Source organism: Halichoerus grypus, chromosome 5, assembly GCF_964656455.1.
Source record: "Halichoerus grypus chromosome 5, mHalGry1.hap1.1, whole genome shotgun sequence".
Classification (NCBI taxonomy): domain Eukaryota; kingdom Metazoa; phylum Chordata; class Mammalia; order Carnivora; family Phocidae; genus Halichoerus; species Halichoerus grypus.
In genome coordinates this window covers 36,929,282-36,945,025 of record NC_135716.1, presented here as the reverse complement: position 1 = coordinate 36,945,025, position 15,744 = coordinate 36,929,282, and the positions used below count along the sequence as shown (strand labels likewise).

The window sequence follows — 15,744 nt, the reverse complement described above, 5'->3', positions numbered from 1 at the left end:
TTATTTATTTGTTTTTTTGATGTAGTGTTCCATGATTCATTGTTTGTGTATAACACCCAGTGCTCCATTCAGTACGTGCTGTCTTTAGTACCCATCACCAGGCTAACCCATCCCCGCACCCCCCTCCCCTCTAGAACCCTCAGTTTGTTTCTCAGAGTCCATCATCTCTCATGGTTCATCTCCCCTTCCGTTTTCCCCCCTTCATTTTTCCCTTCCTACTATCTTCTTCTTTTTTTTTTTTTTTTTTTTTTTAACATATAATGTATTATTTGTTTCAGAGGTACAGGTCTGTGATTCAACAGTCTTACACAATTCACAGCACTCACCATAGCACATACCCTCCCCAATGTCTGTCACCCAGCCACCCCATCCCACCCACCCCCCTTCACTCCAGCAACCCTCAATTTGTTTCCTGAGATTAAGAATTCCTCATATCAGTGAGATCATATGATACATGTCTTTCTCTGATTGACTTATTTCGCTTAGCATAATACCCTCCAGTTCCAACCACATCATTGCAAATGGCAGGATTTCTTTTTTTTTTTGGTGGCTGCATAATATTCCATTGTATATATATATACCACATCTTCTTTATCCATTCATCTATCGATGGACATCTTGGTTCTTTCCATAGTTTGGCTGTTGTGGACATTGCTGATATATATATTGGGTTGCACATACTCCTTTGGATCACTACATTTGTATCTTTGGGGTAAATACCCGGTAGTGCAATTGCTGGGTCGTACGGTAGCTCTATTTTCAACTTTTTGAGGAACCTCCATACTGTTTTCCAGAGTGGCTGCACCAGCTTACATTCCCACCAACAGTGTAGGAGGGTTCCCCTTCTCCTCATCCTTGCCAACTTCTGTCGTTTCCTAACTTGTTAATTTTAGCCATTCTGACTGGTGTGAGGTGGTATCTCATTGAGGTTTTGATTTGGATTTCCCTGATGCCGAGCGATGTTGAGCACTTTTTCATGTGTCTGTTGGCCATTTGGATGTCTTCTTTGGAAAAATGTCTGTTCATGTCTTCTGCCCATTTCTTGTTTGGATCATTTGTTCTTTGGGTGTTGAGTTTGATAAGTTTTTTATAGATTTTGGATACTAGCCCTTTATCTGATATGTCATTTGCAAATATCTTCTCCCATTCTGTCGGTTGTCTTTTGGTTTTGTTGACTGTTTCCTTTGCTGTGCAAAAGCTTTTTATCTTGATGAAGTCCCAATAGTTCATTTTTGCCCTTGCTTCCCTTGCCTTTGGCGATGTTTCTGGGAAGAAGTTGCTGCATCCTCTGCCCATTTTTAATTGCCAATTATTTGTGTTTTTAATATTGTTCCAAAATGGAGAATTTTGGTTGCAGAGCAAATAAATCTATAGGTTACTCATTTTCATTTACCTCTCTTCTAGGCATTTTGGCTGCTCTCTGCCAGGAAAATTGGTTATATTCATATTATTTTTAATGCCTCATTCCTTGAAAGTACCCATTACTTAAATTAACATCACATAGAATTAAAGAACCCTTTACCTTAACTGTCTTAAATCAATTAAGTGCTAAGTAGTTTGGGAAAACAGTGTTCGCGGTTTTGGCTCATTTATATTTGCAGAATATAATATATCTGTCTCCAAAGTATTAACCTCACAGTAGATAGTAAAATATTTCTGTTATACCAGTTCATATTTGAAATAAAAAACTGCCTGAGTCATACTGGATTGTGGAACATGATGGAAAAAATTAGAAGATACTTTTTTGTTTCTGAAGACAATGACTAAGGTTAAGAAAGCAAAGAAAAATGAGAGTATCTCCAATATTGACCTACTTTCTTATTTGCCACATTGAAGTTTGTAAAGTGATTCACTTTGGCCCCAAGTGTATATACTTTTTCCTGTAAGTCTAGTAGAGTATCTTTAGAAAGGGAAAAACTGATTCCCTTTCCAAAATATTAATCATTATCCACCAAGATTCAAGATCATAAATTAAATTTGTATGATGAGGGTCTAGTAATTAGTCATTGTTCACTGACCCCAACATTGATAATAAAATTTTTGAGTGTTTGTGTGTATAATACATATATAATTTTCTTTGTTATCTAAAGCAGTTTTTTATATTCTGCTTCTGGTATCATGCAAAGTCAGCAACATGTCATACAATGTAAGGAAATCCACCGTGTATACTTTCTAAAATTTTTCTCGGTTGTAAATTAATATTATCTAATAAACTCCAGTGCTCTCTTCCTCATTTTTGATCCATGTAGCACATGGTCTTACTGAGTTTTCTTTATATATTTATTTTTCCCCACAGCTCAGTCATATTCATGCTCTTCCAAATTATTTAATCTGAATTAAAACAGTGTGTGTTTGTCATTTTCATGATAATTACTTTATTGGGTATCTTTTTCTCTGTCAATAATAGAGTTTTCACAAATTCACACAGAAACGGAATTATAAGTTTTCTTTGTTTTTCATTTTTCTTGTTCTTTAGATACTTTGAAAATTTCTGAATTCTGCCAACAATAGTTTATCTAAAATAAAACATGTTACAGCATTAGAACTTTACAATTAAAGTATAAAATACTGGTCTTGAAAGTCTCAGAATAGTTCGTGGTTCTGGCCTGCCACGGACGTCTGAACATCTTTTAGGGAGCCTCTAGAGTATTATATTCCCAGTGTTATAATTAGGTAAGGTGTTTTTATTTTGTGTGTACATGTATGTGAAAGGAATACTTGTGCAGCTAATGATTTGCTGTGTTTGATAATTTATTTCACAATGATTAATTGTGGGAATTTTTGTCATTACATTGTAGAGTGTGCTTTTTCTTAAAAGACAATCTGCAGACTAAATAAATGGGTGTAAAGTATTGTTTTAAAAGGTTCTCTTTAAGACTTAGAATATGATAAAACGGATTTCAATTTATTGGTCTCATTCCAAAGGAGAAGCAGAGACACACCTGAGATAGTACTAATGTCATTTGGGATTTTATTTTTAATTTAACAAAGTTAAATTTGGTGCTCTTCATTCAACTTACCCACAATTTAGCATTTCTTGGATAACATAAAATTTGAAAAACTATATATAGCTCACTACCAGTTTTAAAATATGTAACCTGAAATCATTCCAGAATATTTTAAGGCATTTGGCAAAGAGTTTATTTTGTAAAATAGCATGGACCTTTGAGTAGGTTTTAAAAAAATTTTAGAATTAGTTACAGATGATTTAATGTTTGTCATTCTTTCTTGGGGGCAAATATTTTAAATCTTAAGACAGGCAGAGTGCCACAGTGCTTGACCACATACTATTATGCAGTTTTCATTGTTTCTAGTCAAGTTATTGTGGCCTACTATGTAGCTAGATTCATTCTAGTATCCAGGTCTCAATTTCAAAGATTCTAATTTTAATCTTATGAACTATATTTGGTCAAGACATTTTGAGTATTCATACTTACAAGAACCTACCTTGTAGCATCTACTTAATATAACCATAGTTCAAATTATTACTTATATTCCATATATAATGTGTGTGTATGTATAAACATACAGTATGATCCAGTTTGTAATTCACTTGGTATTTACATTGTGACCCTGCTTCTAACTGTGTAGGCATATCCAGCACAATGTAGGGAAAAAAAAGACTTGAAGGAAATATTAGTTATGTTAATAGTTATTACTGGGAGTGGCAGGGTTTTGACTAGTTTTGATTTTTCTTTTTATATTTTCTAATTTATCTTCAGTGATTATCAGTACTTCCCATTTTGACAAGTTTTTTCTTATATAATATTTTCTAGTTTGTTTAGGACTGGTTTTGATTATTCTTTATATATCATATTTTCTAATTTATTTGCAGTGAGGTACTAGTACCTCTTTATTTAGAAAATAAGTATTTTCAATTTGCTTAAAAATTATTTAGCTCCTCATAAAGATGTCTATAATATCTATTCTTACAAGTGCTAGTAGAATTGCAAAGTCAAAACTGCAAATCATAGGAACCTATTTTGCATTAGTTGGCAGCTCAAGAATAAATGTTAATAAATATTCCAGTACTGAGTATATTTGAAAAAATCATTTCACAAAGTACTTTATCTATAGCTGCATTAAAAAATAGTTTTATCTCATAATTTATATTAATGAATTAATCTCTGACACATAAATAAAAGAAAGTATAAAAGAAGGAAAGGAATTTTGTTTTTACTCCTGATATTTATGAGTGCTTATTTTTTATCAAGTATATTTTATTTAAAAATAACGTATTATACATAAGAATCACCAGCGGAAGATACCAAAATGCATCTTGGGTCTTACCCCAGAGATTCTGATTAAGAAGGTCTGAGTTAGAAGCCAAGAATCTGTGGTTTATATAAGCACCCACGTGATTTTGATGCAGGTAGTCCAGTAAACGATAATAGATTATTTATTCTTTTCATCTCTTATTCCTCAGCTAGATCTGTGATCTTCAAGGTATAATGAATACATCCCCAGCAGTTGCACAACGCAGCCCACTAGGGTGAAGGAAGAGGAAGTTAGAACTTCTATTTCTCTCTCTCATTTCCTTACGTTCTATTTCTGTATGTTTTATAATGTATATAATTATTGATGTAGTAGTATGTTATTTCTGTGTGTTTTATGATGTATAGGATTATTGATATGTAGTATATTATAATAAATACAAATATAAACATTTGTCAGAATTACTTTTAAACAGCATATAAATTGTTTAGCACATTGGTCTCTGGTATAGTCACTTTTTTGATGCTGTATTAAATGTTTTCTATTTCAAAAATAGATGATAGACACCTTATTGTCAAGTGACAACTATATTTTTATACGTGTGCTTCTCCACCCCCTTTGTCCTTGTTACCAGGTAATGCTTTTCCTTGGACTATCAACTTGCATCATTTCAGCATGTATACCCTTTTCGGAAAACAAGTGACACTTTGCCTAGTGGAACCTATGGGTTGTACCTCTACTCTAGCTGTTACATCTCAAAAACTACTTGCTACAGGACCTGATACAAGGCATTCATTTGTTGTCTGTCTCCATGTTGACCTAGAGTCACTTCAGATAAAATGCTCGAACCCTCAGGTTAGTATAGTTGATTTATGAAAGGAAATTTAAAATAATGTGATTTAAGAACAATTGTTATCAATTTTGTAAAGGGTTTCTCTTCTGTTTAGTGTCCTAAATTATTTTTAACAGAGCCATCAAGATCAGAATGGTTAGATTAAGTATTGCTTTGAAGCTCTCTCAAGTTTTGTAACTTAAACTCTTCTGAAAATGTAATGGTGGCAGCATAAATGCATCCTTTGGCTGAAAGAATGAAATCAGTTGCAGATGTAAAGTGTTTAAACACTGAAGGACTACTTTATTATCACACTGGAAGAGTCTTTGAATGGATCAAATATAATTTTCAGCCAGATTCTCACTCAGAACTTCTTTTGCTCTACACGTAATATTAAAAAAAAAAAGCACTGTTTACTACTTAAGAAATATATTTTGCTAATCCCATAACATTTCAGTCGGTATAAGCCAAATATGTTGAATTCTGTATTGTTACAATTTAATATGAATTTCAGTTTCCTGGATTTATATAAATTATTAATTGCATGTAGTTAACTTGTTTCTTTAACCTTAAGCAGACTGTGGTATACTTTCTACATAGATTGTCAGTGTTGAATACTATTTGAAATTATATTTTAAAACAATTCTTTTTAGGTAGGCATTGTATCCAACAGGTCAATATTGATAAATCTATGTTTATCTCAGCATTAGTGGTTATAAGCCAGTAATTAAGCCAGTTTTTAGAGTGTGTTTTTTTAAAGTGGGTTCAAATATTATTTCATATTTCGTAGAGCCTCCTTACTGATACCATCCTCCTTTCTTCTCTTCTCCCTATCTGGTTAATGGAGGATTAAAGGGACCTAATGGCTGCCAGATTTCTGAATATTGTGTGAAGTGGTACAGTGTAAACTCTTAACTAGACTATGAAAGTTTTTCAACATATATTATTCTTCTAAAATAACTACTAAAAATAAAATGCAAAAATACAAAGAGATATGGCTAAAAAGCCAACAAATGTATTAAAATGGAATACCAAAAAATATTCAAATGATCTAAAGAAGTCAAGAAATGGTAACAGTTTAAAAACAGGGTAGAAACAAAAATGAAGTCTTGCCATTTGCAATGATGTGGATGGAGCTAGAGTCTCTTATGCTAAGCGAAATAAGTCAGAGAAAGACATACCATATGATTTCACTTATATGTGGAATTTAAGAAACAAAACAGGTGAACATAGGGGAAGGGGGAAAAAAAAGAGAGGGAGGCAAACCATAAGAGACTCTTAACTGTAGAGAACAAAGAAGATTAATGGAGCGAGGTGGGCGGGGGATGGGCTAAATGGGTGATGGGTATTAAGGAGGGTACTAGTTGTGAGGAGCACTGGGTGTTCTATGTAAGTGATGAATCACTAAATTCTCCCTAAACCAATATTACCCTGTATGTTAACTAACTAGTATTTAAATAAAAACTTGTAACAAAAATAAATAAATAAATAAAATGGTAGAGCTGAGCTATTCTCACCAACAATGTTAAATGTTAATGATGTTAACCAAGAGTCTTTAGACCATGAGTTAGCAAACAAAAGCCTGCAGGCCAAAAACCCAGTTTTTACATTTTGTCTGAGGTTGCTTAAACAGTATGGCTCACAAAGCCTAGAATGTTTACTATCTGACCCTTTAAGGGAAAGTTTGCTGACCTCTGGTCCAGCTATTCCTATTAAAAGGCAAAGATTTAGGGCACCTGGGTGGCTCAGTGGTTAAGCGACTGCCTTCGGCTCAGGTCATGATCCTGGAGTCCCAGGATCGAGTCCCGCATCGGGCTCCCTGCTCGGCAGGGAGTCTGCTTCTCCCTCTGACCCTCCCCCCTCTCATGTGCTCTCTTTCATTCTCTCTCTCTCAAATAAATAAATAAAATCTTTAAAAAAAAAATTTTAAAAAAGGCAAAGATTTATAGAGCAAGACTCTACTATATATTGCTTAAAAGAGAAGCATTTGAAACATAAAGAAATAGATATAATATAAATAAATGCATAGGAACAGTATACCATACAAACAGCATAGGACAGCTGGACTTGCTTATTTTAATATCAAATAAACAAAAGGGAAAAGGGTATTAGCAGAGATAAATAATGACATGAAACAAAAATGGGTAGAATTAAAGGAGAAAAACAGATGATTCTATTCCATGCTGCATAGTGGGAACTTTTTTACAATCTCAGCAATTATAAAGCAACTAGATGAAAAATAAATACCACAGACATAATAGGGAAGTTTTATAACACCTTTCTCAGCGGTTGATAAAGCAACCAGATAAAAATAAATAATTGGAGACCTAGAAGAATGAAAAATACGACAAACTCACCTTGATCCATTTGACATTCATAGAACACCATATCTAAAAACCATGGACTACACATTTTTTTCAGGTGTACATTGTCTCATTTTGTTTACGAGATTAAAATAAAGTATATTATCTAATCATAGTCAAAATGTATTAGAAATAAGTAATAAACTATAAAAAAACTATCTAGACAGTAAACATCCTTCTAAATAATCTATGAATCAAAGACAAAATCACTTGGACATAAGAAAATGTTTTGGTTGAATGATAATAAAGTGGATATAGTAAAGTAGTCTTAAGAGGAAAAACATAATTTTAAATATTTACATTAGAAAGGAAGAAATAGAAAACGAAGAACAAGATAAACCCAAAAGAAGTAAAAGGCCAAAAACAATAAAAGAGCAGAGATGACTAGTACAATAAAGAAAGAGAGAAAGATAAAATACAAATTACCAATATTGGGAATGAAGGAGGAGCATTATCACACAGATCCTATAGACTTTAAAAGAATAATAGAATATGAACAACTTTATGCCAGCAAGTGTAACAATTTAGATGAAATAGAAATTTTTACTGTAAAATAACTTTACAAAAAATGATACAAAGTAGAAGATCTGAATATCCTTTTATATCTATAAAAGAAATTAAATATGCTATCAAAATAAGTTTTAAAAAAAGTTCAGGCCCCAGTGGGTGAATTTTATCAAATATTCAAGGGAAAAATATAGGAAATTTTCACAAATTTTTTTCCAGAGATAGAGAATGAAGGATTTCTTCCCAGATTGTTTTATGAAGCCAGTATCCTATTACCAAATTCTGAAAAAGTCTTTATAAAAGAAGGAATTAGAAATCAATATCCCTCATGAAAATAGATGTAAAAATTCTTAATCAAATATTAGCAAATCAATATAGCAGTACATAAAACAGTTAATAAATGGTGATAAAGTGGGATTCATCTTAGAAATTCAAGTTTGGTTTAATATTCAAAAATCATTTGGTAGAATTCACCATATCAGTAAAAGAAGTGAGAAAAATCCAATGATAATTTCCATAGATGCAGGTAAAACATCTGATAAAATTTAACCACCCATTCATGATAAAAACTCTTAGCAAATTACAAATATTAGAGAATTTTTCAAAACTGATAAAGGATATATGTAGGAAATGAAATATCATACTTAATATCATACTGAATTGTTTTCCACTGAAATATGAAAAAAGCCCAGAATGCCTGCTTTTACTACTTGCTCTGTATCATACTGGATGTCCTAGCCATTCCAATAAACCAAACAAAGGAAATTAAAAGGCATAAAGATAAGGAAAGAAGTAAAGATCTATTTGTTTATGATAAAATGTTTTATAGAAAATCCTAGAGGAATTAACAACCTATTACTGGAGTTAATAAAATTATCAAGGTTGCAGGAGACAAGAGTAATGAATAAAAATCAATTGTATTTTCATATAGTAGCAGGAAACAATTGGAAAATGGAACGAACCCATTCCATTTATATTGGTCCCCAGAAACATAAACAAATGTATCTAACTAAAGATGTCCAAGACCTGTACCTTGAAAACCAGAAATCATTGCTGGGAGAATTTAAAGAACCTAACTGGAGAGATATACCTGTTCATAGATTGGATGAGTCAATATTGTTCAAATGGCAGCTCTCCCCAAATTGATCTTGATATTGGGTATAATCAAGTTTAAAAACATTTTCTCTTTGAAAGACATAGTAAGATAGCAGAAAACCATACACTAGGAGAAAGATTTATTTAATACAGTTTTAATTTATTAGAGCACGTGTGTGGGGCAGGAGAGGCAGAGGGAGAGGGAAAGAATCTCAAGCCTACTCCCCGCTGTGCAGGGATCCTGTTGCAGGGCTCGATCCCACAAACCCAAGATCAAGACCTGAGCTGAAATCAAGAGTCTGTTATCTAGAATATTTAAAGAATGCTTTCTACTTGATAACATGACGACAAAGAACAGTTAAAAAAATAAAATGAAGACAAAGACCAGGGCTAAGATTTGAACAAACATTTACCAATGAGGATGTTACTGGTCAGTAAGCACATGAAAAGGTGCTCATCATCATTATTCATCAGGGAAAAACAAAATAAAACATGAAGACAGTCCACTATACACTGATTAGATTGGCTAAAATAAAAACAATGAGCATTGTGAACCATCTAGAACTCTTTGTATTCTGTAGCTGGGAATGTGAAAATTACACAACTTTGGAAACAACTTGGAAATTCCTGAAAAAAGAATAACGTGCACTTAGCATATGACCTAGTCATTCCTCCCTTTTTCCTCAGAGAAACAAAAATATATGTCCATGCAGAGACTTCTACACAGATGTATTTGGCAGCTTTATTGTATAGGCTAAAACTGAACACAACCCAAATGTTCATCAATAGATGAATAATTAAACACATTATGGCCTATCCATACAATATAATACTACTCAGGCGATTATTGATAAAATGCAACATCGTGGAAGAATATTAATCACTATGCCAAGTGAAGAAACTTCTGGAGAAAATAGAAAAATTTTTTATATTCATAGTTTATATTTAGTAGTAAGTTAATCCTTATATGATAGCTAACTGCTACCTGGAGTCGTCCACCAGAGACCTTCTATTTTAGGAACTTATGAATGTCATTTTAGCCTTGAGAGGATTGTCCTACTCTACATGTTCTGGATATCCATAGCTGTCCTAGAGAATAAATTTTATTACCATTATTGTTTAACCTGGGAAGCCACTATTAATCTTTTTTATTTTCTTTAATTTTATTATGTTAATCACCATACATTACATTATTAGTTTTTGATGTAGCGTTCCATGATTCATTGTTTGCGTATAACACCCAGTGCTCCATTCAATACGTGCCCTCTTTAATACCCATCACCAGGCTAACCCATCCCCCCACCACCCTCCCCTCTAGAATCCTCAGTTTGTTTCTCAGAGTCCATAGTCTCTCATGGTTCGTCTCCCCCTCCGATTTCCCCCCCTTCATTTTACCCTTCCTACTATCTTCTTTTTTTTAACATATAATGTATTATTTGTTTCAGAGGTACAGGTCTGTGATTCAACAGTTTTACACAATTCACAGCGCTCACCGTAGCACATCTTTTTAAAAAATTTTCTTTTACTTTGAGATGCTCAGTAGTATCATGATTTCTGTGGAATCTTATTAAATGTAATGTGGCTCAAGCCTAGAGCTCTCTAATATCTTTATTGGACATCCACTTCGTTTGGAATCGAGCTCAGGTTTTGTTGTTGTTTTTATAAACTGGTTCTAAACAAAGTCATCACCTAGATAGAGCTTAGTTTTGGTCTGGTGTTTCCTTCTCATGTCTCCTTCCTTCTTTTGTCGTTACCTCCATCACCTCGCTCCCAGAGCCTCCTTGCTGCTGCTCCCCAAATACCAAGACCTTTTATTTTTGAGAAATAAACCGAGGCTGAATGAACCTCATGCCTCAAGAATCCCTTTACCCAAAATGTAATAATTTTTATCTATTCATTTAATTGCAATTTTGTCTTCTTTATAAGTCATTATAAACCAACTTCTGTTTGATTATTACCAGCTTCTATAACCAAAGTTGATCACAGGATTGTCGGGAAGTTTATGTGAGATATTTATGAAATGTTGTGAAAACACCTTATGAACTCTGAAATGCTATATGAATGCCATTTTGTTAGTTTAGATTGACTCTGATATAAAATGTGAGACCCTCTTTGTAGATTGTTATAAATATCCCTGGTGGAATTTAGCAGTGTTCCCAAAGGGCTAGGAAGCCACAAAACACTTTGAAGAATCATTGTGTACTCAAAGATTTGGTAAAGAGTTAATACTATTTTATATCCTTGTGTGCCAGGTTAGCCTAAATTTTAATGATTAAAAATGAGACTCCAGGGGCACCTGGGTGGCCCAGTTGGTTGAGTGTTGAACCCTTGATTTTGGCTCAGGTCTTGTCTCATGGTTGTTAGTTCAACCCCTATGTTGGGCTCCGTGTTGGACGTGGAACCTACTTAAAAAAAAAAAAGAGAGACTCCAAGTAAACTGCTTTCTTGTGAGTGGTTGCTTTAGTATAGGCTTCCAGATTCCCTCTGGATACTGTCAAAATTACAAGAGATGATTTGATTTTTTTTTTCCCATGTGTAGAAAAATACTTACTGAGTACTGCAAGTCCAGTACTACATACCTAATCCAGAAATGAGGAAAATGAAGATGAGTAAGATAAACACACTGTCGAGGAGGGAGAATATTCTGTCTCTTCAAGGTCCTTCTAGGTGAATTAAGAATCAAATTGACATCAGACAGATTAACAGAAAATCAAATTTAATAGCATGTGCATGGGTTGAAAGACCTAAATGTGAGACAGGAAACCATCAAAATCCTAGAGGAGAACATAGGCATACACATACATACATACAATGGAATAATACTCAGCCATCAAAAAGAATGAAATCTTGCCATTTGCAATGACGCAGATGGAGATAGAGTCTATTGTGCTAAGTGAATTAAGTCAGTCAGAGAAAGACAAATACCATATGATTTCACTCATATGTGGAATTAAAGAAACAAAACAGATGAGCATAGGGGCAGGAGGGGGGGAAAAGAGGGAGGCAAACCATAAGAGACTTTTAATTATAGAGAACAAACTGAGGGTTGATGGAGGGAGGTGGGTGGGGGATGAGCCAAATGGGTGATGGACATAAAGGCAGGCACTTGTTATAATGAGCACTGGGTGTTATATGTAAGTGATGAATCATTAAAATCTGTTCCTGAAACCAGTATTACCCTATATGTTAACTAACTAGAATTTAAATAAGAATTTGAGAGGCGACTGGGTGGCTCAGTTGTTAAGCATCTGCCTTTGGCTCAGGTCATGATCCTGGGGTCCTGGGATCGAGCCCCGCATCAGGCTCCCTGCTCCGCAGGAAGCCTGCTTCTCCCTCTCCCACTCCCCCTGCTTGTGTTCCCTCTCTCACTGTGTCTCTCTCTGTCAAATAAATAAATAAAATCTTTAATAAATAAATAAATAAAATAAAAACTTGAAACAATAACAAAAATAACATGTGTGGGGAATCCACAAGAAATGGAAATTCCAAAGATAGGCAAAATTAGGTATATATGTATGTCATCTTGGACTAAGGAGCAGGGACAGGGGTCTGGGACTTGAGAAGAAAGGAATACAATTTACAGGAAGATGAAAAAGAATAAATGTTTAGTAAGTTAATGTTTGCTGGGCCACTCAGAAATAATGGGACATAGAGGAATTTGATCAAACAGGCCTTGCTACGTTCCTCCCTATCTACCATACCTCCTTCATATCATATTGTAGTTCTTTGTGGTCATAGTTCTCTTCCTGAAGCAGGTCCTCCACCTAAATTCTTTGATGCAGTTGTTGGGGGAGGTAAAGAGCTTTTCCTGAATCTGCTGGGTTTTGTTTTGTTTGTTTGTTTGTTTTTAAAGATTTACTTATTTGCCAGAGAGAGAGAAAGGGAGAGTACAAGCAGGGGGAGCGCCAGGCGGAGGGAGAAGCAGGCTCCTCGCTGAGCAAGGAGCCCGATGCGGGACTCCATCCCAGGGCCCTGGAATTATGACCTGAGCTGAAGGCAGACACTTAACCATCTGAGCCACCCAGGAGCCCCATTTTTGATTGTTTTTTAATTCGATATAATCTTCATGTCAGAGTGGCCCATTGTGGGGTGGCCTGCCCTTGGCCCATACAACATGAAGAAGGCCATGCCTACACGCATCTTAATGCAACTGTTGAAAGCCACAGATAAAGAGCAAATCTTGAAAGTATTATGAGAAAAATAACACATTACGTACAAGAGAACCAAGATTTGATTGTTAGTTTACTTCTTCTGAGTGTAAAGGTCAGAAGAGCAACACCTTTAAATTGTGAGAAAAAAAATAGCCTCTCAACACAAAATTCTAAATTAAAAAAAAATACATGTTTATGAGTAAAGACCAAATAAAGACATTTTCACATAAAGGAATCTATCACCAGTAGTACTGCACTATAAGATATCCTAAAGGAAGTCTCTCAGGCTGAAGGGAAATGAAACCAGATATTCGAGCATCTTTTTAAATGTTTATTGGCCATTGCATTTGTGAATTGACAATTCATATTATTTACATACATTTGTATTTTCCTGATTATTAATAAGGTTGAACAGTTTTTGAATGTTTATTGGCCAATGGATTTGTTTTATGAATTGATAATTTATATTATTTACCCAATTTTTCTATTAAATTTCTTAGCAATTTGAAGAGCTTCCCTTAGGCTCTATAAATACAAACCTTGTATTTGTAACACAGTTAATTACCTTTATGGCATCTTGTACCAAAAATGTTTAATCTTTCTTGATGAAATATATCTGTAGGTCGATTTTTATTTTCTGGGTATCCTACCTTATAAAGAATATCGTGAGCCCCTAAAATACATTCACATGCATCCTAAAATTTATCACTTGTTTTTAAGATTAATGACTCAAAATAACCTTTTTGTTGTTGTTGTTAATGGTTTCTCACTAATCCATCTGTTTTGTTTTTGTTTTTGTGAATGACAGTGCTTCTTGTTCTTTTCTGTGCCATGGACTTCCTTGAGAATCTGATAAAAGCTATGAACCTGTTCCCTAAAACATTGTGTATACCCACCAAATTTTGCATGTGTTATCAGAAGCTTTGCAGAGTATTGATTTGTAGCCAGTACATAAGATTCTTGATTCCATTAAGGAAATAATTCCTTCATAAATACCATTTTTTGGTTTATCCATTAGAGTAATATCAGAAGTTTTGATACTGGTATATTAATTAATTTGATTCATTATTGCTTAGATACAAAGTCTTCAAGTAGTTTATATATTTTAAAATAAAGGGCAAGCTCTACATATAAGGCATGCCCAGAACAAATTCATTGTCATGTTAGACATTATTGTAGGTCTGTGTATCAACTATGGTGAACTAAGCTACTATGTCAGTTCCTAGAACTCACTGCCATTCAAGTGCCTTAGTATAAATATTTAACCCAGTTGAATATTCAGAGTTTTTGTTTCTAAGGGTGATTTTCATTAGCCCTTCCCTTTAACGTAACTGTTTTACCGAAGTTACCCAATTCTCTTTAAAGTCTCTTTGACCTTAAAAATTGTATTTATTCTAAAATTAAGAGACCCTGTAGAATCCTATTTTTAATATAATAAATTTCAATTTTCCTTTAGCCAATAAATAGATATATTTTGTTTTCTTATAAAGGCATTTCTAGGAACATAAAACCATATTTGCATTTTTGGGTTGTAAGTATGTGGAACTAGAGAAAGAATGGATTTATGCTTTTTATCCTGTTTATTCATAGTTTTTATTGCTATAAAATTATGTTCAGTTTTCAGAAAGGCAGTGGAATTTGACATCACTGTATAGGAACACAGCATTGGATTTAGACAAAACTGGATTTGTATTCTAGTACCACTCATTTTTAATTTTTCTGAGCCCCTGATTTTCATTTTTATCTTTAAGCAAAATTAGACTGGGCAAGGGCTATGCTTTATATGAAAAGGCTTTTAAATTTGGCAAAAACTCTTTTTTTTTTGAAACTGAGTTCTAATGATTAGTGACGACGTGTATGCCAGATGAGCTAGCCTTTTTAAGTTTGTATTCACTTAGAGCTCTTTGGTGTTCACCATGAACACCAATTTGTTGAAATTCCATCCCTGCTTGGTTTCCATTGAAATTGTGTATCCATGGTTTTCTTCTTCTATCTTTATGGTTACTCTTCTATCTGACTCTCTCTCCTAATACCCTGCAAAGCAAGTTCTTCCTGCCTAACTGGATGGAACTTTTCGTTGCCCCTATATCATTTCCTGCCCTGGGCTATTGCTCTTGCTAGTCTTATGACTGGAATGGCCTTTTGCATCCACTTAAATTGCATCTGTCCTTCAGGAATGTATCCCCTTGAGAATTAGCACAGCCTCTCCAGTCCAATTAAGTCTCCTTTATGATTGGTTATAGATTAAATGAGAAAGTGTATATGAAATTAATTTTTAAACAGTAAAATATTACATATTCAATATTCAGTAAGTTTTTGATACACAAGGTATTGTTGTTATTCAGTCACCTTCAGAAATATACATAAAACCTCCTCACATGGTGCTCATTTTTTAGAGATTTTTAAAGTTTTATTGGGATATTCTTACATACAATAAACTGCACATGTTTAAATTCTCTAATGCTATAAGATTTGACACATGAAACCATTCTCAGAATCAAGACAATGCATCCATCCATCATCCTCAAAAGTTTCTTTATGCTACTTTGTTATCCTCCATTACACTTCTTCCCCCATTCCA

At 33.9% G+C, this 15,744-nt stretch overlaps 1 protein-coding gene across 3 annotated transcripts in view; it reads left to right on the top strand.

The window, feature by feature from the left end:
• VPS13B (vacuolar protein sorting 13 homolog B) overlaps positions 1–15,744 on the top strand; it is a 741,629-nt gene that overhangs the window by 379,476 nt on the left and 346,409 nt on the right. For all 3 annotated transcript variants that reach the window (XM_078072177.1, XM_078072178.1, XM_078072179.1), the window contains one exon: positions 4,850–5,070. In XM_078072177.1, the coding sequence (XP_077928303.1) occupies positions 4,850–5,070 (221 nt within the window). The remainder of the gene's footprint in view (positions 1–4,849; positions 5,071–15,744) is intronic.